Genomic DNA, 25,354 nt, shown 5'->3' on the forward strand with positions numbered 1-25,354 from the left:
GACGCATTTAATAGAGAATTGGAACGTGAACGTGAATATGATCCACATGAACTAATCCAATCAGTTCAAACGAATGTACCACTGTTGAATCCTAAGCAGAAGGAAGTCTATGATACACTGATTAATGCAATTGATGATGGAAATGGTGGCTTATTTTTTTTGGATGCCCCCCGTGGAACTGGGAAGACATTCCTCATGTCATTGATTTTGGCCACTGTACGTGCGAGATCCGAAATTGCGGTAGCAATTGCTTCTTCTGGAATAGCGGCCACATTGTTAGACGGATGCCGTACGGCTCACTCAGCGTTAAAATTGCCATTAAACCTTCAAACTACTGAACAACCGACATGTAACATTTCGAAACACTCCGCAATGGCCAAAGTTTTAGTAGCATCAAAAATCATCATATGGGACGAATGCACAATGGCGCACAAACGCGCATTGGAAGCACTAGACCGAACATTAAAAGATCTGCGCAATGACTCGAGATGTTTTGGTGGTTCAATGATTTTACTATCTGGTGATTTCCGGCAAACACTACCAGTAATTCCAAGATCTACTGCTGCCGACGAAATAAACGCTTGCCTCAAAGCATCAAATCTGTGGCGATATGTAAACAAACTTCAACTGTCTGTAAATATGAGAGTTGCATTGTTGAACGATCTATCTGCTGATGATTTCTCGAAGCAATTGCTGACTATCGGTGATGGCCGTGTTCCTGTTGACGAATCGAGCGGTTTGATTTCATTTCCTCCAAATTTTTGAAATTTTGTTTCATCAAAAGACGAGCTTATCAACAAAGTATTTCCGGATATCATTGCTAACCACAAAAATACTAAATGGTTAAGTGAGCGAGCAATTTTGGCGGCTAAAAATAAAGATGTAGATGACCTCAATTTTATAATTCAAAATCAAATCGTAGGTACTCTGTATTCATTCAAATCTATCGACTGCGTAACAAACAAAGAAGAAGCCACTAATTATCCAACTCAATTTTTGAAATCCTTGGATGTGCCTGGTTTACCACCACACAATTTACAACTGAAGGTGGCTCGGTAGTCATCATGCTTAGAAATTTAAACCAACCAAAACTGTGCAATGGAACGCGTTTGGTGATAAGAAAACTGATGAGCAATGTGATTCACGCGTCGATACTTAAAGGAAAATTTAAAGATGAGGAAGTTCTTATTCCAAGGATTCCGATGATCCCAACAGATATGCCCTTTGAGTTTAAACGAATTCAATTCCCGATTCGTCTTGCTTTCGCCATGACGATCAACAAATCACAGGGCCAATCCTTGACTATTTGTGGCCTCAATCTAGAAAATGCGTGTTTTTCTCATGCTCAATTGTACGTGGCATGCTCACGTGTCAGCAAACCATCCGCATTATTTGTTCTTGCGCCTGACCAAAAAACAAATAATGTCGTTTACCACAAGGTGCTTGAATGAAAATCCGATTAATGAATTAATCAGAGTGTATCCCAACCTGCACAACATAGTTTTCAATGATTTTTTTCTGACATGTGTTTGAAATACTTAATTATTATTATTTTTTTAATTTTTATTCTCATTCTGTATGTATTCATCATCATTCATCAAAATAAAATACTTTTATATTTCTATCTACACTCCTGGAAATGGAAAAAAGAACACATTGACACCGGTGTGTCAGACCCACCATACTTGCTCCGGACACTGCGAGAGGGCTGTACAAGCAATGATCACACGCACGGCACAGCGGACACACCAGGAACCGCGGTGCTGGCCGTCGAATGGCGCTAGCTGCGCAGCATTTGTGCACCGCCGCCGTCAGTGTCAGCCAGTTTGCCGTGGCATACGGAGCTCCATCGCAGTCTTTAACACTGGTAGCATGCCGCGACAGCGTGGACGTGAACCGTATGTGCAGTTGACGGACTTTGAGCGAGGGCGTATAGTGGGCATGCGGGAGGCCGGGTGGACGTACCGCCGAATTGCTCAACACGTGGGGCGTGAGGTCTCCACAGTACATCGATGTTGTCGCCAGTGGTCGGCGGAAGGTGCTCGTGCCCGTCGACCTGGGACCGGACTGCAGCGACGCACGGATGCACGCCAAGACCGTAGGATCCTACGCAGTGCCGTAGGGGACCGCACCGCCACTTCCCAGCAAATTAGGGACACTGTTGCTCCTGGGGTATCGGCGAGGACCATTCGCAACCGTCTCCATGAAGCTGGGCTACGGTCCCGCACACCGTTAGGCCGTCTTCCGCTCACGCCCCAACATCGTGCAGCCCGCCTCCAGTGGTGTCGCGACAGGCGTGAATGGAGGGACGAATGGAGACGTGTCGTCTTCAGCGATGAGAGTCGCTTCTGCCTTGGTGCCAATGATGGTCGTATGCGTGTTTGGCGCCGTGCAGGTGAGCGCCACAATCAGGACTGCATACGACCAAGGCACACAGGGCCAACACCCGGCATCATGGTGTGGGGAGCGATCTCCTACACTGGCCGTACACCACTGGTGATCGTCGAGGGGACACTGAATAGTGCACGGTACATCCAAACCGTCATCGAACCCATCGTTCTACCATTCCTAGACCGGCAAGGGAACTTGCTGTTCCAACAGGACAATGCACGTCCGCATGTATCCCGTGCCACCCAACGTGCTCTAGAAGGTGTAAGTCAACTACCCTGGCCAGCAAGATCTCCGGATCTGTCCCCCATTGAGCATGTTTGGGACTGGATGAAGCGTCGTCTCACGCGGTCTGCACGTCCAGCACGAACGCTGGTCCAACTGAGGCGCCAGGTGGAAATGGCATGGCAAGCCGTTCCACAGGACTACATCCAGCATCTCTACGATCGTCTCCATGGGAGAATAGCAGCTTGCATTGCTGCGAAAGGTGGATATACACTGTACTAGTGCCGACATTGTGCATGCTCTGTTGCCTGTGTCTATGTGCCTGTGGTTCTGTCGGTGTGATCATGTGATGTATCTGACCCCAGGAATGTGTCAATAAAGTTTCCCCTTCCTGGGACAATGAATTCACGGTGTTCTTATTTCAATTTCCAGGAGTGTATATTAATATTATTTTGTATCATTGTATTACGTTCATCAAAGCCTAAATTAGTTCAGCTAAAAGGTAACACGACATTCATTGACTGTTAGGCGGTACGAAGTTCGCCAGGTCAGCTAGTTTCTATTATAAGACACAGCTTCAAACGTACCTTTGCAAGTTGTCTTTATCTTTTCAAAGTCTAAATAAACAATAAATGAATTATGCACTGAAAAATCTGTTAACCTTCTAAATTTTTCAGTATCACGTCTAACACAAAGCTTCAAACAGTTTCTGCCCCTTAGTGCTAGCTATATGTGGTAATGGAGATGGAACTACAGTGTCCTAAAAACATTACGTGTCTTTGCATTTAGCATATTATCTGCTGGACTCTGCTGTAAATATAAGCATCATGAAACATCTGCATTATATTGGTCTACTCAAATTTTCCAAAACACTGACAAGAATTATTTACAGAAGAATGGAAAGACTGGTAAAAGCCTACCTCAAGGGATATCATTTTGGGTTCCGAAGAAATATAGGAACACGCGAGGCAATACTGTTGCTACAAATTATCTTAGAACAGGGCTTAACAACTGGCCGGTTTTGAGCGCGAGTACTCGCGTCTGCTCAGGCACGTGCTCGCGAGCAGGTGCAAGGTCGCGGAGTAGGGAGGGAGGGGAGGGAGGGGAGGGAGGGGAAATGCGCGCGCACGTTTGAATAGGGCTGCAGCGTGCCTATTCAATTCGCGCCGACTGTGTAACGTTTAAAGTATTACGATCAGCTCTTAACAGTCACTTCGCTGGTTAAGAATCATGTGAAGTCGCCGTTGTGTAACCCCAACCATGCTTTCGCAGTTCAACCCCCATTGGGAGGAATTGTATCTGTTTACAGAAAAAGATGGTGTTGCAAAATGTTTAGTATGTCACAAAATGCTGAATTCTTTTACGAAATTTAATTTGCAGCGACATTATGTGCCGTACCATGCGAAAGACTACGGACGTGGAAAATGTGATGGACCAGATCGTGCACAGGAAGTTATTAAACTTAAAAAGAAGCTATCCGAAGAAGATCTGGACGACGAAGAAAAATCAACTGAGGCAGCTCTCAGAGTGGGTTACAAAATTGCTTTGCTTTTAGCAAAATCCCTGCGCCCCTTAACCGATAGCGATTTAATAAAAGAATGTTTGGTAGTTGCAGCGGAACATTTGTGTCCATCTCAAGTTGAACAGTTTCGGATTGTGCCATTATCTACCATGACCATTACGTGTCACATACAGGACATGGCAGACGACGTCCAGAGCCAGCTTGCAAATACCTGTAAAGATTTTATGGCGTATTCTCTAGCTCTGGACGAAAGTGTTGATATCACTGGAACAGCGCAGCTTGCCAAATTTATTAGAGGTGTTAATTGAGATCTTCAGGTGAGGGAGGAGCTCCTCGATGTAGTAGCCATGAAGAACACTACAACCGGAGGTGATATTTTAAGTAGTGTTGAAGAAAGTGTTGAAAATATAGGATTGTCGTGGAATTCTTTAGTTTCAGTGTCTACAGATGGTAGAGGCATACACTAAGCTAATAAAATTATGTGGCACGTGTACATTCTCCTTTATTTGTTTCATTTGTCGCAGTAATAATTCGTGAGTGATATCCCTGCAGGTGGCCGCGGATTTACATCAACTGGCGGCAGCTGTTGTGTACCCCACGTGACTCTCCCCACTCTCCGCTCTGGTCCGGTAGTGGGGGTAGCGTGATCGCGCTGCTCCGTGCTCGCGCCTTGCTGCTCACAGCTTGCTCCGCGAGCACGTATGTTGTGAAGCCCTGTCTTAGAAGATAGGTTCAGGATGGATGTGACACTACCAATGAGGTAGATTTTTAAAGTACTGGACGACAGACCTAAGGTCTCCAGTAAATGGTTCAAGGGAGTATAACAACTTTAAAGACTTCCATGGTAAGCTGAAATAGAACGGTGGCTAAACAGAGGAGAGAAAGTATGTGGCTGGCGAGAGAATGAAATGCATTTGAGCTGCAATAAGTCTTTTAAAAATGGCTTATAATTATTTGATGCGGTCTCTAATATTTGTACATATGAATGAGTGAGTGAGTGAGTGAGAGAGAGAGAGAGAGAGAGAGAGAGAGAGAGAGAGAGAGAGAGAGAGGTCCTAAAAGTAGAGACTATTACAAATGGTATAAGAGAACACAGATACCTGGTCAAATATCATGTCATCAGGTACAAACCGGAGATCAAGCTTAGTGGCAGAGCTCTCGTATTCCAGGCCATCACACTCATTGTAAACGTGTTCAGCAGTAGCTACACTGTCGCACTCAGCAATGGCATAGAAGTACTTCAGCCTGTTCAACTGATAACGCCGTAGCTTCTCCATGTGGTAACGTCTGCCCTCCTCTGTCTGTAACAATAGGAATGAGCAATATAAATAATTTACTTCTTCAAAAATATTACATCTGCCATGAATAGTGTGCAAATGTTAAAAGCTAAGAGGGAAAAAATATCCTTTTTTTGCCACTCATTTCATTAATCATATATTTTAATGATCTATGTTTCGGGTTATTAGCCCACTGCCTAGAACTGCTGACAAAGATTGTAACACTAAAATTGATATCACCTATGTGTTGTTGTGGCCTTCAGTCCTGAGACTGGTTTGATGCAGCTCTCCATGCTACTCTATCCTGTGCAAGCTTTTTCATCTCCCAGTACCTACTGCAACCTACATCCTTCTGAATCTGCTTAGTGTATTCATCTCTTGGTCTCCCTCTACAATTTTTACCCTCCACGCTTCCCTCCAATACTAAATTGGTGATCCCTTGATGCCTCAGAACATGTCCTACCAACCGATCCCTTCTTCTGGTCAAGTTGTGCCACAAACTTCTCTTCTCCCCAATCCTATTTAATACTTCCTCATTAGTTATGTGATCTACCCATCTAATCTTCAGCATTCTTCTGTAGCACCACATTTCGAAAGCTTCTATTCTCTTCTTGTCCAAACTATTTATCGTCCATGTTTCACTTCCATACATGGCTACACTCCATACGAATACTTTCAGAAATGACTTCCTGACACTTAAATCTATACTGGATGTTAACAAATTTCTCTTCTTCAGAAACGCTTTCCTTGCCATTGCCAGCCTACATTTTATATCCTCTCTACTTCGACCATCATCAGTTATTTTGCTCCCCAAATAGCAAAACTCCTTTACTACTTTAAGTGCCTCATTTCCTAATCTAATTCCCTCAGCATCACCTGACTTAATTAGACTACATTCCATTATCCTTGTTTTGCTTTTGTTGATGTTCATCTTATATCCTCCTTTCAAGACACCATCCATTCCATTCAACTGCTCTTCCAAGTCCTTTGCTGTCTCTGACAGAATTACAATGTCATCGGCGAACCTCAAAGTTTTTATTTCTTCTCCATGAATTTTAATACCTACTCCGAATTTTTCTTTTGTTTCCTTTACTGCTTGCTCAATATACAGATTGAACAACATCGGGGAGAGGCTACAACCCTGTCTTACTCCCTTCCCAACCACTGCTCCCCTTTCATGTCCCTCGACTCTTATAACTGCCATCTGGTTTCTGTACAAATTGTAAATAGCCTTTCGCTCCCTGTATTTTACCCCTGCCACCTTTAGAATTTGAAAGAGAGTATTCCAGTTAACGTTGTCAAAAGCTTTCTCTAAGTCTACAAATGCTAGAAACGTAGGTTTGCCTTTCCTTAATCTTTCTTCTAAGATAAGTCGTAAGGTCAGGATTGCCTCACGTGTTCCAGTGTTTCTACGGAATCCAAACTGATCTTCCCCGAGGTTGGCTTCTACTAGTTTTTCCATAGAAGCCAACCTCGGGCAAGATCAGTTTGGATTCCGTAGAAACACTGGAACACGTGAGGCAATACTGACCTTACGACTTATCTTAGAAGAAAGATTAAGGAAAGGCAAACCTACGTTTCTAGCATATCTCAACATATACATATCTCAATAACTTTGTTGTCTGCTTTTACTTAATGAGATATCTGTATAACCATGTTCTTTGATCTAACATCTATGTAAATGTTTTGCGAATAATTTAAGTCAATAGAATTACTATATGTATGTCACTTTAAAAGCAACATTCTGCAAAAGCACTGAAACGCTAAAGTTATAGATGTACCACCTGTTCGCGCATATGGTAACTAGGATTATAATCGTACAAAACATGGAGGGAAGTCCCTCCGCTACAAAACTCGCATGGTGGGAACAAAAAAAGGTGGATTTGGCAGTTGAACTGCAAAGCTCCTTCGTGGCAAGAGATAGTTGGTGACTAGCACGCAAAGTTTTCACAACATCTTGTATGCCGAGTGAAGCAAAATTATTTAATATAGCCTCCAACGTGGAAGAATTTGGGCTCATTATTCATGTCAGACATTGGTACAAAGCTATGTACTACAAAAATTAGCTGGCTTTTTGAGCTGCCTCAGCCACTACCTTTGTCTCAAATAATCAGCTGCATAGTCATACTGTATAATTACATGGGCCAGTTATATGGTTTCTTATTCAATAATAAGTTTGTGTTCTTTAAACTTTGTGTTGAGCACCCATATTTTATCCTAAATCATTTATGAAAGCAGGATCCTTTTCCAAGTGCTACAGTATTTGCAAGTATCCTAATTTATAGAAGTAAAAAAATTGCTTTCTTTAACTACATTAAAAAACTTTGTGCAATAAATTTCATACTTTTTCAGTTAGCCTTGTTTCGCAAGTACTCTACATGTTATTTATAAATAGTTAAAGTTATGCCAAAGTACAATTGAAAATTAACTTTTCTGACTTAACATACAGGTAGTAAGTTATGTGAAAACTCAGTTGTTGCCAAAATGTTTTTATATTCCTTCTGTGTCATTCATGCCATACCAGTGGTGCAATGCTTGCTAAAGTGCGCTACTGTTTTGTACCATATTTGCAAAACAGAATTTCAGTATCATGTAAAGTCATTTCCAACACTTATACATCTTTATGAACAGTGCTGTCTTAAAAAGTCTATCACTTCAGTTCCTTCACTACCTCTGTGGCACTCTACCATGGATTAAACAAACCTGTGACCATTCGTGCAGCCCTTCTCTGTATATGTTCAATATCCCTTGTTAGTCCTCTCTGGCACAGGTCCGACACACTTGAGCCATATTCTAGAACCGGTCGCACAAGTGATTTGTAAGTAATCTCTTCTGTAGACTGATTGCACTTCCCCAGTATTCTAACAATAAACTGAAGTCTACCACCTGCTTTACTCATGACTGATCTCCATGATGCTTTCAAACTCTCCTCATTTACAATACTTACAGCGGGTCAGTAGTGCATTTATCAGCACAGCGGTCTAAATTGAGGCTTCCTGTAAACCACATACCATGGTGACTCATCAATATTCTTTCTGATTACTGCATCAAGGAAAGGGAGGCAGTCACCCTTATTTGCCTCTGTCACAAAGTGAATATTTGGGTGGATGGAGCACAGGAGTTTGAGAATGACATGCTAATTTCCACTGCAGTTAGACCACATAAAGCTACAATATTTTAAAACTGTGTACTCAATAGCTCGTTGCTCAAACTCCTCCATCAGGTTGGCGACTTTCTCTCTTCAAATGATTTCCCTCAGATTTCCAGGTTCAAATTCCCAATTTTTCTGAATGTTTTTTGTTGTGTGTTGGAGCAAGATTTACTTCCCTAGTTTTCAAGGCTGCATGTGAAGTTTTTTCAGTTGCACTGTCATTTATTAGTAATTATTCCACTTTCAACTAGGACCGAAAATAAAATATATAGGAAGCTGATGATTTTTGTTGTTAGTCGAATATATTGTGAGGTTTAATTGCAATAATTTCTAATACACAAATTTAATATATTTTACTCTAAAAACTTCATTTACTCTGAGAAAACTCATACAGTCTAAAGTCAAAATAGAAGAGTAGGCATGTCACAGCATCCAACACTGTGAGAAAGTCAGCAAAAATACTGGTTTCCACTAAAATTTATAAAACAGAACCAAAGTACAAATACTCAATACTAACTTACCAAAACATGTGTCTTCAAATAAGGATCCCTATTTACATATTTTTAATTAAAACATGCTTCTGTGAGAAAGATGAACTCACTGGTCTCACACACACACACACACACACACACACACACACACACATCACACACTGTCACTCTCACAATCGTGCACTGGGAAACTGACCTCGAGTCAAAAACCCACTGACAATAATGAAGATTCCTGGGATCAATGAACATACTATCGTAAACATAGTCAAGCAAAAAACATTACAAGAATTCAGTGCACTTTGTAACAGGTGTAGGACAGTACAGAATAAATGCCCTCCTCTATATGAATTTGAGGTATACAAGGTTGTGTGTACATGTGGTAATGTCTATAATGAAACTAAAAGTGTGATACTAGCCTGAAGGAACACAAAAATCTTTCCTGGTTAGGAAAAGCTGACAAATCGGCTGAAGCAGAGCATGTTCCTCAGTCATGAAACCATGAAGAGAAGTCCACCAAAAATAAATATTTGATCTACAGTGAAAAACTACTATCCACAGCTATATAGAAAAGCCACCAAAATATATAAACATGGGGACAATTTTAACAGAAAAGAAGAAGCCATGACAGTTGGTGATGTAGAGACAGAGTCTCTATAGACTCAATAGATAATTTTTACCTTTGATACCAATTATCTCTGCAGATCATGTATAAATTATCAAGCCCCCTTTTCACAGTAATCACCTCTCTCTTCAGAGGTGGTCCTGGGACCACTGACTCTGCCAACTGATGTCCAATGCAGCTCTGGTTTAGGAACAACGAAGTTTCTTGGACCATGTCAGAAATGTCACCAGCAATTAAGGCAACTGGTCATGAAAGCCTTCATTGTAATTTAATGCACTTCTTCTTCTTACATTACTCAAATCCACAACTGATCATTTGTGAAGCACAATCTTGAATGTATTTGTAACAAAAAGACAAAGTAAATTTTTAAACAATGGAAAGTCCAGGTTGGAATATTAACAACCATGAAAAGGATAGATTGTTATTCACTGTAAAGATAACACACTGAGTTGCAGACAAGCACAACAAAGAGACTGTTACACACTAACATTTTGACCAAAGCCTTCTTCACAAAAAAAGGTAAAAACACACACACACACACACACACACACACACACACACACACACACACACACACACACACACACACATTCATACACTGGCCGATCTGCCCAGACTGCAACTCTTGCACTGAACGAAAGCAGAAATCCAGAGTGGGGCTGAAAAAAAGAGAGGAATAGCTGGGCGTAGGTGGGTGGGTGGGTGGGTGGGTGGGTTGGTTGGTTGGAGAGTAAATGGACCAGACTACTGCCACCTGTTGAGCGCTAGTGGTTTCAGTGTCCACTGGTTTGGAGGCTCTAGGGAGATCTTCTTCTTACATTACTCAAATCCACAACTGATCATTTGTGAAGCACAATCTTGAATGTATTTGTAACAAAAAGACAAAGTAAATTTTTAAACAATGGAAAGTCCAGGTTGGAATATTAACAACCATGAAAAGGAATGTAGTCTAATTAAGTCGGGTGATGCTGAGGGAATTAGATTAGGAAATGAGGCACTTAAAGTAGTAAAGGAGTTTTGCTATTTGGGGAGCAAAATAACTGATGATGGTCGAAGTAGAGAGGATATAAAATGTAGGCTGGCAATGGCAAGGAAAGCGTTTCTGAAGACGAGAAATTTGTTAACATCCAGTATTGATTTAAGTGTCAGGAAGTCATTTCTGAAAGTATTCGTATGGAGTGTAGCCATGTATGGAAGTGAAACATGGACGATAAATAGTTTGGACAAGAAGAGAATAGAAGCTTTCGAAATGTGGTGCTACAGAAGAATGCTGAAGATTAGATGGGTAGATCACATAACTAATGAGGAAGTATTAAATAGGATTGGGGAGAAGAGAAGTTTGTGGCACAACTTGACCAGAAGAAGGGATCGGTTGGTAGGACATGTTCTGAGGCATCAAGGGATCACCAATTTAGTATTGGAGGGCAGCGTGGAGGGTAAAAATCGTAGGGGGAGACCAAGAGATGAATACACTAAGCAGATTCAGAAGGATGTAGGTTGCAGTAGGTACTGGGAGATGAAAAAGCTTGCACAGGATAGAGTAGCATGGAGAGCTGCATCAAACCAGTCTCAGGACTGAAGACCACAACAACAACAACAGGGAGATCTAGGTCCTCGTGGGACACTTGGATCTCCACTTCATCCTCAGAATTGGAGCCTGCCAGAAGCAGCAATGTGTGGGCCACCAGGATCTCTCTCTTCTTGATAGGTTTCTTCTTTCAGTCCTCTCACTTTTCTTATGGTTTCATGGGCTGGGAGGGCATCTCTGAGTTTGTCTCAGGAACTGATGATGATCAGGAAGCCCAATGAAGGGGACAGAAGTAGTCTGGTGGCCCTGAAGGCCCATAGTAGGAGGCAGAACTGATGGGGATGCTGTTTTGATAAAGGGTGATGTTGTCATAACTGTAACACAGGATGACATTATGTCTACAGTATTAAAATGGATTTTTTTTCCGCTTCTGTATACATCAGCCTATCCAGTGTCTTATATTCCATTATCTTACTCTCTTTCTGATAAATGGTGCAGTCTGGTGAAGAGAGGGAATGATGCTCTCCACAGTTGACACAAATGGGAGGATGGGCACAAAGGACATTTGTATGTGATGGACGTCCACACTCCCTACATTTGGTGTTTGTTTTACACCGAGAGGACATGTGCCCAAATTCCAAAATTTGAAGCACCACATTGGGGGAGGAAAATAGGGTTTAATGTCACTCTGGTAGACCATCAACTTGACCTTTTCAGGTGACATATCACCCTTGAAGGTCAAGATAGAGGCACCGGTAGCAAACCTGTTGTCCTCAGGTCCCCTATACACATGCCTGATGAAGTGGACACCTCGTTGCTGTAGGTTAGCGTACAACTCGTCATTGGACTGCAAGAAGGGATCTCCATGGAATATAATCCCCTGGACTATATTTAAGCTCTTATGGGGGGGTGATGGAGACCGGAACATCACCCAGCTTGTCACAGCAATGCATGCAACTGGACAGGGGATTCTGTTTGTACCAATACGACCCATTTCTCATTTTCGATATTCCCGCCACTTCTCTGAACTTTTTTCCGTAAGTTCTTGACAAAAAACAGAGGCTTTGTTAGTAGAAAAGATTCCCGATCAGGCCTGTCGCAACCTAAATATTTGGGACAATACTTCTCACCTTGATCCTTACCCCTGTGTTCCCCCCATGGGGTAGCGAGGGAGGGAATGATTGGGGGTTATATCTGTCAGCATTAAATTGGCCTTTTCCACACTTAAGGGACTGCTGGGACCAGTCAACCAAGAACATCAGATAACTTCATGCACTTCACTGTGGGTCATCTGCCCTGATGCCACCCACTCAGATCAAGGGTTCTCCCCACGGATGCCACCAGCCACAGCAAAGGCCACCTGGTGCGATGACCGTTGTCGGGAGTCCTGATGCCCCAGGAAGATGGGCACCTGTTCCTTGGTATACGTAGGGAGTTTGCAGTTCAGGCATCAGCGGTGAGATCCCTGTATTCAGGGGGCTACCACTAAGAGGGTACATGACGACCCCTCCACGATGGACTGGCTACCGAGATGGACATTGAGTGCAAAGATATCCAATACTGTCATGGGGCCAAAAGAGGACAGCAAACAACAGAAGTGGATAATGTACCTCATAAGGTGTCCTCACCCAAATAGCTGGATTGCAGGTGGAGTTGCAGAGCCATAACAGTAAGAGGTGAAGAAGGTTTAAACACATGATGATATACGATGCACCATGTAGGGCACCATATAGGACACTTCGGAAAAACTTGGAAGGTGTGGAGGTCAAACCCTAGGCAGGAATACCTCGGGCCTATTGTGAATCCCAAACCCGCAAGGGATGGTATGGTTGAAGGAAGAGAAGAGTGCTGTCTGGCGGAGTGTTCAGGGATTAGAAGATGGCATTAAAAGGGTGCCAGGTTTAGCGTAGAGGCAGTGGAGGAGGGGCGTGGGAGGGGAGGGGGCGAGCAGGAGTGAGGAGCAGAAAAATAGGAAAAGAGAGGAGCAGAAAAAGAGGAAAAGAGAGGAGCAGAAAAGGAGAGGAGCAGAAGAGAAAAGGAAAGGAGAAGAGGAGAAGAGGTGGAGAAAAAAAAAGAGGTGGAGAAAAAAAAAAAGAGGTGGAGGAAAAAAAAGAGGTGGAGAAAAAAAAAGAGGTGGAGAAAAAAAAAGAGGTGGAGAAAAAAAAAAGAGGTGGAGAAAAAAAAAAGAGGTGGAGAAAAAAAAAAGAGGTGGAGAAAAAAAAGAGGAGCAGAAAGAAAAAGAGGAGCAGAAAGAAAAAGAGGAGCAGAAAGAAAAAGAGGAGCAGAAAGAAAAAGAGGAGCAGAAAGAAAAAGAGGAGCAGAAAGAAAAAGAGGAGCAGAAAGAAAAAGAGGAGCAGAAAGAAAAAGAGGAGCAGAAAGAAAAAGAGGAGCAGAAAGAAAAAGAGGAGCAGAAAGAAAAAGAGGAGCAGAAAGAAAAAGAGGAGCAGAAAGAAAAAGAGGAGCAGAAAGAAAAAGAGGAGCAGAAAGAAAAAGAGGAGCAGAAAGAAAAAGAGGAGCAGAAAGAAAAAGAGGAGCAGAAAGAAAAAGAGGAGCAGAAAGAAAACGAGGAGCAGAAAAAAAAAGAGGAGCAGAAAAAAAAAGAGGAGCAGAAAAAAAAAGAGGAGCAGAAAAAAAAAGAGGAGCAGAAAAAAAAAGAGGAGCAGAAAAAAAAAGAGGAGCAGGAAAAAAAGAGGAGCAGAAAAAAGGAGGAGCAGAAAAAAAGAGGAGCAGAAAAAAAGAGGAGCAGAAAAAAAGAGGAGCAGAAAAAAAGAGGAGCAGAAAAAAAGAGGAGCAGAGAGGGGGAAAGACCGGGCAATGCACTGGCAAAGAGTGGCGCACAGTGAGGATGAGGGGGTGTGATCAGGGAGTTGGTGATAGGAGAGGAGGTGGAAACTGTTGGGTGGAGTGTAGGAACATTAGGTTATAGTAGGTTGCGGTTGGGATAACTTCAGGAGTGGAGAATGTGTTGGGAGGTGGGAGGATTGGGGATGTGGGAGCATATGGCACAGGAAATCTTTTTGTGGACTAGGTCTGCGAGACAGTAGTTGTCTGTATAGGCCTCGGTGAGCCTTTAAGCATACTAGGCAAGGGAGTTCTTGTCATTGCAGATACACCATGCTGGGTGACCAGGTTGTACAGAAGGGTTTTTTTTTTGTGTGGAAGGAATGGGAGCTGTCAAAATGCAGATACTGTTGGTGATTGGTGGGTTTAATGTGGATAGCAGTGTTGATGGAGCCACGGGGAGGAGGAGGCCAACATCCAGGAAGTTGCACGCTCGGTGAAGGAGGACAGGTGAAGCGGATGGGAGAGGTGTTGAGGTTGTGAAGAGATGAGGATAGGGTGTCTTCGCCCCGAGTCCAGATCACAAAGATATCAGTAATGACCATGAACCAGACCAGGGGCTTGGGGTTTTGTATACAAACAATTCCATGGCACAGCCATGGGCATTGACATGGCACCCTCCTATGCCAACCTGCTAGAGGAAATGTTCCTAGTCTCTCAAAATCCTAAACCTGGCCTGGTTCATGTTCTATGATGATATCTCCATGATTTGTACTCCTTATTCCTTCACAACCTGAACACTTTCTCTCTCATTCACTTCAGCTCATCCTCAATGAAGTATGCCACCTACCTGGACATTGACCTCCTCTCTCTGTCGGCTCTATTCACACCACATTAAAACCACCAATCACAAACAGTACTGCATTTTGACAGCTCCCACTCCTTCCACATCAAAAAGTCCCTCCCACACAAGCTGGCTATGTGGGAATGGTTCATCTACAGTGACAAGAACTCTCTTGCCCAATATGTTGAAGGTCTCATCAAGGCCTTAACAGACAGCCTTCAACCATCTGCAAATAGATTTCCTATGTCATAACCCCACACACCCTCAAATCCTCCCACCACCACCGCTACCACCACCACCACCACCACCACCACCACCACCAAGCAGCAGCTACACAGCAGCACTCCTCCATCATCCAGTACCATCCTGGATTGGAACAACTGAACCACACCTTCGTCAGGGCTACCATCGTGTTCTGAAATGGGGAACATCCTTCCCACAATCCCTCCCAACCCTCCTAAAGTGGAGAATGTGTTGTAACGTGTTCTAGTCCATTCCTATGCCACTTCCAACCCCTTGTCAAAAGGATCATATCCCTGTGAAAGATCCAGGTGGAAAATCTGCCCAATCCACCCACCCAGTGCTTTCTATTTCTGTCTTGTCATAGGTTTATCCTACCCATCAGAGGCCATGCCACCTATGGAAGCAGTCATGTCATATATGAGCTCTGCTGCAATCATTGCACAGTTCTTTATTATTTGTATGACTGTCAATCAGCTTTCTAAAGGATGAATGGCCACCACCAAACTGTGACCAAGAGGAAACTGAACCACACTATGACACAACATGCAGCTGAATGTAGCATGCTTGATTTAACAGCTGCTTCACAACCTGAGCCATCTGGATCCTCCCCTCCACAACCTACTTTCCTGAATTACGCATATGGGAGTTATCCTTATAACATGTGCTTCTCTCCTGAAATTATGCATCTCAACAAACAATAACCTAATGTCCTCATACAAGAGTTTCTGCCACCTCTGCCCTATAATCGCATCCCAACTCACATTCCCTCACTCTCATTATGTACTGCTCTTTGCCAACACGCTCACCAGTCTTTTCTCCTCTCCTTTTCCACCCTCCCAAACTCCACTCCCCCTTCCTCCACAGCCGTCCGATGTGACGTTTGGCAGCCTTGTCCTTACACCTTCCAGACACTGCTCACTTCACTTTATAGCACTCTTCCACACAACCCTCCCTCGTACTCTGCTATCCCTTCCTCTTCCCTGCCTCACTCCAGAATGCTGCTTTCGTTCAGCACGACAGTTGCAGTCTGGCCAGAGTGAACGGAGATAGCAGTTGTGTGTGTGTGTGTGTGTGTGTGTGTGTGTGTGTGTATGTGTGAGGGAGGGAGGGAGGGGGAGAGAGAGGGGTCAGGGGGCTCTGCTTTTGTGTGTTTGTGTGTGTGTGTGTGTGTGTGTGTGTGTGTGTGTGTGTGTGTGTGTGTTTTTCGTTCTTCTTTGAAGAAGGCTTTTGCCGAAAGCTTAGTATGTAACAATATTTTCATTGTGCCTGTCTGCAACCCAACATATTGTCTTTACAGTGAGTAGCTATCTAGCTTTCTCATAATTGTTGTTAAGTAAATTTTTTTCGTGAACAAACAGTCCAACGTTCACCAAAGCCTCCCACAACTCCCTGAAGTGTCCCTTACTTTCCCAGTAAATTTCATTCCCTGAGGATTCCCAATTTTCCAAACATGTCCCCACCCTGTCCATATAAAGATTAGCAACAATGAGGGACAATTGACTTCCTGTGAACACACTATCAGTCTCTTCATAAAACTGGATATTAAATAAAAAGTATGTGGTAGTTAACATGCAGGAACAACTTTAGTTCAGTCACTGAACTTAGCTTCAATTAGTTTAATAACTTGATCAGTGGGACACACCAGCTAATAGCTACCACATCGAAGTTCACTAAAAATTTCTCCTCGCATGGTTAAGTGTTTCAACCAACATGAGAAAATCTGGCATGAACTAATGTGCATCAGCTTATAAGTCTTACTTACTTCATCCTCATCCTTATCTTCAAGTGTGCTTTCTTCTTCATCACTATTTGCTTTCTTGTTTTCACAGAGTTCTAGAGGTCCTTTCACTTCTTCTTCCTTCATACGCTGTAGACCAAATTCTGAAGGGTAAATCTGCAATTTAACAGAAAAATATATTAAAATATTTTTTTTGTTAATAATTTTCATGCAGACGCAATGCAAATGTTCTGTAACTGATGGGAGTACAACAAAAGACAACTGTGCTTATATGCACACCTCTGTAACGTAAGGTCAATGCAGACAGAAACCGGTTTATATTAGGAATTACACAATTTACACAGCTGACTCTGAAAACTGTAACACTGTGAAGTAAGTATAAGTACTGGGTGCAATCTAGTTGTTTATGTTTTTGTTGTTGTGGTCTTCAGTGCAATGAGTGGTTTGCAGCAGCTCTCCGCAACAGTAAACTGTGTGAGTTCTTTATCCCTATATAACTACTGAAGCCTACATCCACTTGAGCCTGCTATAGTGTTAGGTCCCTCTGTGCAATATTTAACCTCCCTTTTCTCCACCCATTATCAAATTGCTAATTCCTTGATCAACAGGATGTTTTCTATCCTTCCCTTAAATTTGTGTTACCCTCAATTCGATTCAGTACCTCTTTATCAGTGATTTGGACTACCTATCTGATGTTCAGCATTCTTCTGTAGCATCACATTTCAGAAGCTGCTATTGTCCTCTTTTCCGTACTGTTTATCCTCCAGGTTTCACATCCTTACAGGGCTACACAACAGAAAAGATTTCCTAAGATCTAAATTTAGATAAATTTCTCTTTTTCAGAAATGCATTTCTTGCTGCTACCAGTCTGTACTTTATATCCTCTTTACTTCAGCCATCATCAGTTATTTTGCTGTCCAAATAGCAAAATGCACCTGCTATTTCTAATCCATTCCATTCAACTGATCTTCCAATTCCTCTACTGTCTCTGAGAGAATAACAAGGTCACTGGCAACTCATAAAGTTTTTATTTCTTTTCCCTCCCCAAATTTCTCCTGGGTTTCCTTTGTTGCTTGATCAGTGAACACACTGAACAATGTCAGGGATAGCCAACACGCATGTCTCGTTCCCTTCTCAGCTACTGCTTCCCATTCATATTCTTCGACTTTTATAACTGCAGCCTGGTTTCTGCACAAGTTGTACACAGTCCTTCGCTTTCTGTAGTTTATGCAAGTCACCTTCAGAATTTTAAAGAATGCAATTGAGGTATATACAATGGGAGTCTCAGGAAGGAACGGTCAAAGTTTAGGGATATGACAGGAACAAACATTTGAAGCAAAAAAGTCCAGTAAACATGGGCTTAAAAAGCATACCTAGACAGCTATATCACTACTTCATCTTTGATAATATGAGACAAATTTCTCCTATTGCAAGCTCTTTACTTTCCATATTCTGAGAGGTGGCAGTAAGGACCAAAATAAGAAAAAAAGCCTAGTAAACATGGACTCTAAGGTGTATACCTTAAGAGTAATGAGCACTTATTTGTCTTTGCTACTGTGAAAAACACATCTCTTCTACAGAAGAACTGCTCAAAGCTCTTACAATAACCACACAATTTGTTCTTGATTGGTCCATACTACCTCCTCCGAGAATAAAGGAAGCAGCAGAAGAGATTTTTTTTTTCATAGAACTGAAGAGAAAGAAGTGCTCATAGTTCTTAACATATGTGTTTTACAGCCCATGTTCACTACATTTTTCTGACTCGAATGATCGTTCCTGCGATATCTCTGAATACTGACCATTCCTCCTGGGGCATCCTGTAGAAATCATTTCATCGGAAAATTGTTGCACAGTTCAAAACATCTTCAGACCATCAACAGGGGTAGGGTAGTGTAACAGAATATTCCCTGTAACATCGATGTCTTCCCTCCTGAGCAACATCTGGTGAACATTTACAACTTTATTTTAACACATCTTATTAAATGCATATGAATATATGAAACTATTAAAATACTTTGTGTTGTTTACTGTTAGAGGCTGGGTGTACGAGTATGTGACATTGTATTTCTGTTGATACAGCAGTACAAGTCATTACAACTTTGCCAGCGGCCACAGCCCACGGCAATATTCTGACTAAATCGTCAAGAACATTCTTGCACATTAATATAAGGAATATGTCAAGAATATATGTAATGAAACATCTTTACATGTTTGAATTCATCGATATTATGTTCTTGCAGAGACTACAGATAGCAGGCATGACATGACATTGCGCATTGCTACTACTATTATCTATTGCAATAAAAACAATCTCAGGGTTGATGAAGTATTAAAATTTAAATTGAGAGGAGTATTTATGTTACCTACAAACCCTTTTCTAAAGTGCGTCAAGATAAAAGATCAATTATCATTCAATGTTTGAAAAATTATATAATTAAAAAATGCATCAAAATAACTTCCAGAAAATATAAGAAGAATTATATTGTACACAACTGATTCTGAAAAATAAAACATTCAGAAGCAATGATCTGCAACACACCACAATAACAGGACATTAGAAGAGCAGGCCGCTAATAAGGGATTTAGAGGTGGCGTGCAGGTGTGCCCAACAGCACCCTCTTTTGTTTGACTGGACAGCAATGCTCAATGCGTGTGGAGCCGACATATGAAGCAGAAATGTGTGAACAAGTACAACTATTCCTCACCAACATCACAGGGTGGAATATAGGCATGTGAGTGCGTTTGAATGGGGTGGAGTGATTGGTCTTCTAGTGTTCTGTCGTTTCGTGACACTGTGGTTTGTACAGGACACACTGCTTCAAAAGTGAGGTGTATGCAGAACCAATGGAGAGAAGGGGACTGTACACAGTGCCGACTGGGTACTGGACAACACAATGTGACCACAGCATGAGACAACTGCCATTTTGTCCACTTGGGCATAATGGACAGAACACCATCGTCCACAGGGCTGTCGCAACACTGGATCACTGCAACAGATGTGGACACATCTGTGTCGATGATTCAACGCCATCCTCTGCAAGTTGGACTGGTAATGTGTCGGCTTTCATTGACCAGAACTCTCTAGCAATGAAGCACGCGATCTCTTCTCCTGCATCTGAACAGCTACTGCCATTTCATGCCACGACATCTAGCAGCTCTGATTGCAGCATGTGGTGGCACTACTCCATACTGGATTTCCAGTCACATTGCATGTACCAGTCTGTATGTTAATCATTCGTGTAGTTTCATGTCCCTAATCTGTGGAATAAATATCACAGTGATAATATATCTCAGTCTTGGTGTTCCACTTTTTCCAAACAGTACAATGGAAAAGAAAAAAATTGTGTTAGATAATCATCAGTTTGGCTATAGGAAAGGTATAGCCACCAGAGGGGCTGTTCAGACACTGCAGTTGATAACGGAAGCAAGGCTAAAGAAAAATCAAGACACGTTCAAGTGATTTGTCAACCTGGAAAAGGTGTTTAAAAATGTCAAATGGTGCAAGATGTTTGAAAATTGTGAGAGAAATACGGGTAAGTTATAGAGAAAGATGAGTAATATACAGTATGTACCAAATGTACCAATACGTACAAGAGCCAAGAGGGAACAATAAGAGTGGAAGACCAAGAACGAAATGCTCAGATTAAAAAGGCTGAAAGACAAGAATGTAGTCTTTTTGCCCCTATTGTTCAATCTGTACATCAAAAAAGCAATAATGGAGGTAAAAGAAAGGTTCGAGGGTGGGATTAATATTCGAAGTCAAAGTATATCAATGACAAGATTTGCTTCCTCTATTTTCTTCTATCTTTAGAAGATCACAGGATCTGCTGAATGGAATGAACAGTCTGATAAGTACAGAAAACAGGTTGAGAATAAACCAAAGAAAAACAAAAGTAATGAGAAGTAGTGGAAATGACAACAGCGACAAACTTCATATCATGGTAAGAGCTCAAGAAGTAGATGAGGTTATGAAATTCTGCTACCTAGATAACAAAATAACACGACAGATGGAGCGAGGAGGACATAAAAAACAGACCAGCACTGGCAAAAAGTGGCATTCCTGGCCAAGAGAAGTATGCTACTATCGAACACAGGCCTCAATTTGAAAAAGAAATTTCTGAGAATGTATATTTGGAGCACGGCACTGTGTGGTAGTGAGTCATGGACTGTGGGAAAACTGGAACAGAAGAGAATCAAAGCATATGAGACGTGGTATTACAGAAGAATGTTGAAAACTGAATGGACTTATAAAGTAGGGAATGACGAGGTTCTCCACAGAACAGACAAGGAAAGGAATATATAGAAAACACTGACAAAAAGAAGGGACAAGCTTGTAGGACATCTGTCAAGACATCACGGAATAACTTCCATGGAAGCTGTTAGAGGGTAAAAGCTGTACAGGAAGACAGAGATTGGAATACATGCAGTAGATAATTGAGGATGTATGTTGCAAATGCTACTCTGAGATGAAGAGGTTAGCAAAAGAGAGAAAATCATGATGGGCCACATCATCAAACCAGTAAGAAGACTGATAACTCACAAAAAAAATTAATTGCGTAAAATGTTCAAAATCAGCGTAACAAAGTTTCATCTATGAACATTGAAACACTTTGTCTCTGACGTATCTCTCCACGATTTTGCTTTTAACAACATGAAAAATTACTAGCTAGAAGAATTTAATTTATGAAAATTTTCTCTCTTCTCAACTAAAACAGTGTTAGAACTTGCAACAAAATAAAAATAAACCAAAATCTTAAACTCAAATTAAATTGTTTAAAAGAGAGAAATATGAGAATTTCTGTCATTTTTGTGTGTTGCTCCATGCCCATACAAGATATAAAGTGTGAACCTCCAATACAATGTGATAAAAGACCTTAGTCACATCTTGTATGGGAACAGTGCAATGTGTCAAAACATAGCAGGACACCAAAGAGAAGAGAACAGAAGAAGAATAAGGAAGAAATATAGTAACTTAATGGAGTAAGACTGAGTTATGCTATTTTTCTCTGTGGATGCCGAGAACTTTTCACAATCACGGCCATCCTTCATACTGCCCAGGTGCAGAGTTTGCCTACACAGAAGCAGGTCTTCCATGCAACCATTGAAGAAGCTGAATGAAGAACAGGCAAATTCAAATCTGCAACAACCTTCACCAGCAGCACACAATGAAACTTCTTAATAACAGTCAGATTAGAGCAACTGCAATGAGATCACATCTGCTACTGCTACCAACATTGAGGCCAGACATCGTGTTGAAAAATCCAGTGGTCATTTTCGAAAAAGCACTGAAAAATAATTTTTTAATAGTGATATTTATTATCAGAGAATGTGTAAGTAAACAGAGGGAACAGTAATTTTGACTGTAGTGACCAGTGTAAGATGAACAGAAAATTAATAATAATATTGATCAGTATATAAAAGTAACTAAAACTATACTAAAATGGAATCTCAGCAAACACCAGGATTAAGTGTCCAACTTCAGAATCAGATTCACGAGTATCTACAGGAAAAGGTCCAATTATAAGAGAGATAAAAAATAACAGAAGATTTATCTAATTTTAAAGTCCAACTTTCAGAAGAAATTTACGATAAAAGTAAAAATCTAAGACAAGAATTACATTAACACAGATGTAGTTAGGAGAAATCACTGAATCTATAGAAGAAGTCATACTTAAACTATAAACAGGAGGAATCCTTTCCACCCTAAAATATGAAATAGGTAAGAAGAAAAAGTGTTTGAATCCCTGAAGCTGCAAGGTGAGCTATATAACAATATAATAATAATAATAATAATAATAAAAAGACATGATTAGCGATTAGTTGCCACACGCAATAAAGGGAGTTTGACTAGCCCAGATAGCTGTGTATGTTGAAGCGCCGCTTCCACGATGGGGAGGTGTGCCAAATTTGGATCGAATCCAACTGGCAGATTAATGACGAGGGCCGGTGTGCTGTCCAGTCTGAATGTGGATTTATGCAGTTTCCCATATCCAAGTAGGTGACTAACAAGCTACTACTCAAGTTCCGCCTCAGTTCCATGACTTGCAAACTATCACTCATTTTCGCATGAATAACAATGCACATTGACAGTTGGGTTACACATATTTATCACGAGAATAACTGGTTGGTAGCAGGTGGGCATCTGGCCACCTATTACAGTAACTATGCCAAATCCATTCCTAACCATGCTAATTCTGCATTGATGAAAGACAAAGATCTACACCTTCGAAGTGGGAAATTATCTGGCCAAGTAGAAAAAGCAGAAGGGCCACTCCTAGAAATGAGAAGAGCTATCCCTCATTTTTAGTCTCCCCAGAACATGAAGTGCAGGCCAAAGATCTTGAGATTTTTGTGCAGGATGTCAAGCCCCCTCCCCTTATCCTAGGTCACCCTACTGGCTATCTACCATTTACTGTCAAATTAAAACCAGACTTTGTCACTTTTGTTATATCTATTTTAAGAACACGCCCGTATCATCATTGCTTCCTAATACTGTATAATATTATTCTTTCTATACTGTCTTGTAGATATTTTGATGTACTTTTTAATTATATCATTCTTCAAATAATAAATGGTAATCAACATTTTATTGTGATGAATTTTAAAAAGGGTAAGTGAATAAAATAAATGCTCCTCTCAAATTAAATTCCAGTGCTAATTCATCATTGAGATCAAAGCCTAATAACTGGTACAATCAGATATACCCTCTGTGATTGCGCTCCACAGCAGTTTGCAGAGTGTAGATGAAGATGTACATGTGGATGCAGTGGACAATCATACTACAACCTGTGCAGCATATGTCTTCATAACTGGTAACCCCATTAACTACTTATACCATTTACACAACTACAGGCTGACAGTAAAATATATATACTTTACTTAAATCATCCACCCAGAGCAATCCATGAACTATAATAATATATCTATTGTAGCCAATAAATGTCCCCTTCCCTCATGACGTCAACCTTTTCATTATCAAACAACAGTGGTTCTCATCATATTTTTCAGTGACTGTGACAATATCATATACTGCCACGATTTATTATCGAACTATACAAGCAACACAGTGTTGGACAAGACCAGAAGCAGTTCTGAAGTGCTATCTTCTCAAAATGTTTCATCCACAGCTACTCTCTGGTCCTTTGACACCTATCAAGATACTCCCCCTAACTCAAACATCTATTCCAAACCTATCCATTTATTACACCTCTCTCCACAAGCAAAATTAGTCACAACTTTATCCCCAAATCAGTCTACCAGTAAAAGATTTACAACAGTATAAAACAACTCTTCCCTACCTAAAATTAACAGTCAGTAAAGAAACTATAAAAGTACAGAAAAAGTTCATTTACACTTTCTTGTTATACTGACTGTTGACCTCTAGTCAGGAGCACCATGCATTTTCAATTACAATGATTCCTACAGGATAGCCATTGTTCCCTGAAAAGTGGTTTCCCTGTATTTTAACAGTTTCTCACTATTTATGTTCTTGTCATTGTTAGTATGTTTATGTTTTACTTGATAGTAATGATTATTCCTTAGACCTTCCTTTCCTATTTCACCAATTATGTTTTTATAATTTCTCTGTTAGATCTAGAATGTTCACCTTTTGTAGTGTTTAGTATGTCTAATTGCTCCAAGTAGTTTAGGACAGAATTTACTTTATTCCACTCTTTTCTGATCATTTTCTCCCTGGCATATGAGCGCATTTGGCTGATGCTACCATCATGAGACAATCTGCACTAATAGGTTCATCTAAAACTTCCATTTGGGTAAGGTGGCTGTCAAAATATTTCATGTACCCACTCTGGATTTTCTATAAGGGCAAGCAGTTCAAGGATCAATTTTTGCTGCTCATGCTGAGCATTAATTCTCTACAAACTGTCTGTGAAAGTCCTCTCAACTCAGAAAACCTTTCACATATAATACCCCATTTAGCTGCTTCATGTTTTATGTTTTCAGACAGGCAATGCATCCTCAAATGTTCTAAGAAAAATAATTGGGTGAACTGTACCCTAGGGTTTGAATCCTGCAAAACGGTTAGCTTAATGACTGCCACTTTCGATCGAGAATCCCTCCCCCCAATCCTTGGCAGCCTTCAGCCTTGCTAATAAAACTTCTGCCTTTAATTCTATTTCCAGTACCAAGTTTAAGTGTCTGCAATTTTTTCTCCCTGATTGGCAATATTTCTATGCCCATTAGGACCCGTCTCTAGCTCCAGCATAGCACCAGTGCAATGAGACTCAGCACTAAGCAACAGCAGCAGCCTCCTGAAGATGACAGAAAGAAGCACTGTCAAAATATTGCATCAACCTGACGTGAAGACCTGCTGCAAGCTCGAGAAGAGTACAATAAATTATATACTTTTTAAAACCTTTATGTAGATTTTTACTTGGCAGATTTTATTGATTCTGTAATGATTCTTTGTCTGCTCTTTAGATTCTGAAGACAACCACCAGCTGGTTGAAACTGGTTAAGGTATTGTGAATTGCACATATGACTATGTCATGTAAAATATAAAAACATAAAAGAAAAAAAATAGTA

At 41.2% G+C, this 25,354-nt stretch overlaps 1 protein-coding gene across 3 annotated transcripts in view; it reads right to left on the reverse strand.

Annotated features, from left to right (window-relative positions):
* Positions 1-25,354, reverse strand: part of LOC126425109 (ESF1 homolog) — an 84,846-nt gene that overhangs the window by 42,820 nt on the left and 16,672 nt on the right. For all 3 annotated transcript variants that reach the window (XM_050088038.1, XM_050088036.1, XM_050088037.1), the window contains exons 4-5: positions 16,835-16,966; positions 5,236-5,436 (exon numbers count right to left, since the gene is read on the reverse strand). In XM_050088038.1, the coding sequence (XP_049943995.1) occupies positions 5,236-5,436; positions 16,835-16,966 (333 nt within the window). The remainder of the gene's footprint in view (positions 1-5,235; positions 5,437-16,834; positions 16,967-25,354) is intronic.

This window comes from Schistocerca serialis, chromosome 10, assembly GCF_023864345.2.
Source record: "Schistocerca serialis cubense isolate TAMUIC-IGC-003099 chromosome 10, iqSchSeri2.2, whole genome shotgun sequence".
NCBI classification, from domain to species: Eukaryota; Metazoa; Arthropoda; class Insecta; order Orthoptera; family Acrididae; genus Schistocerca; species Schistocerca serialis.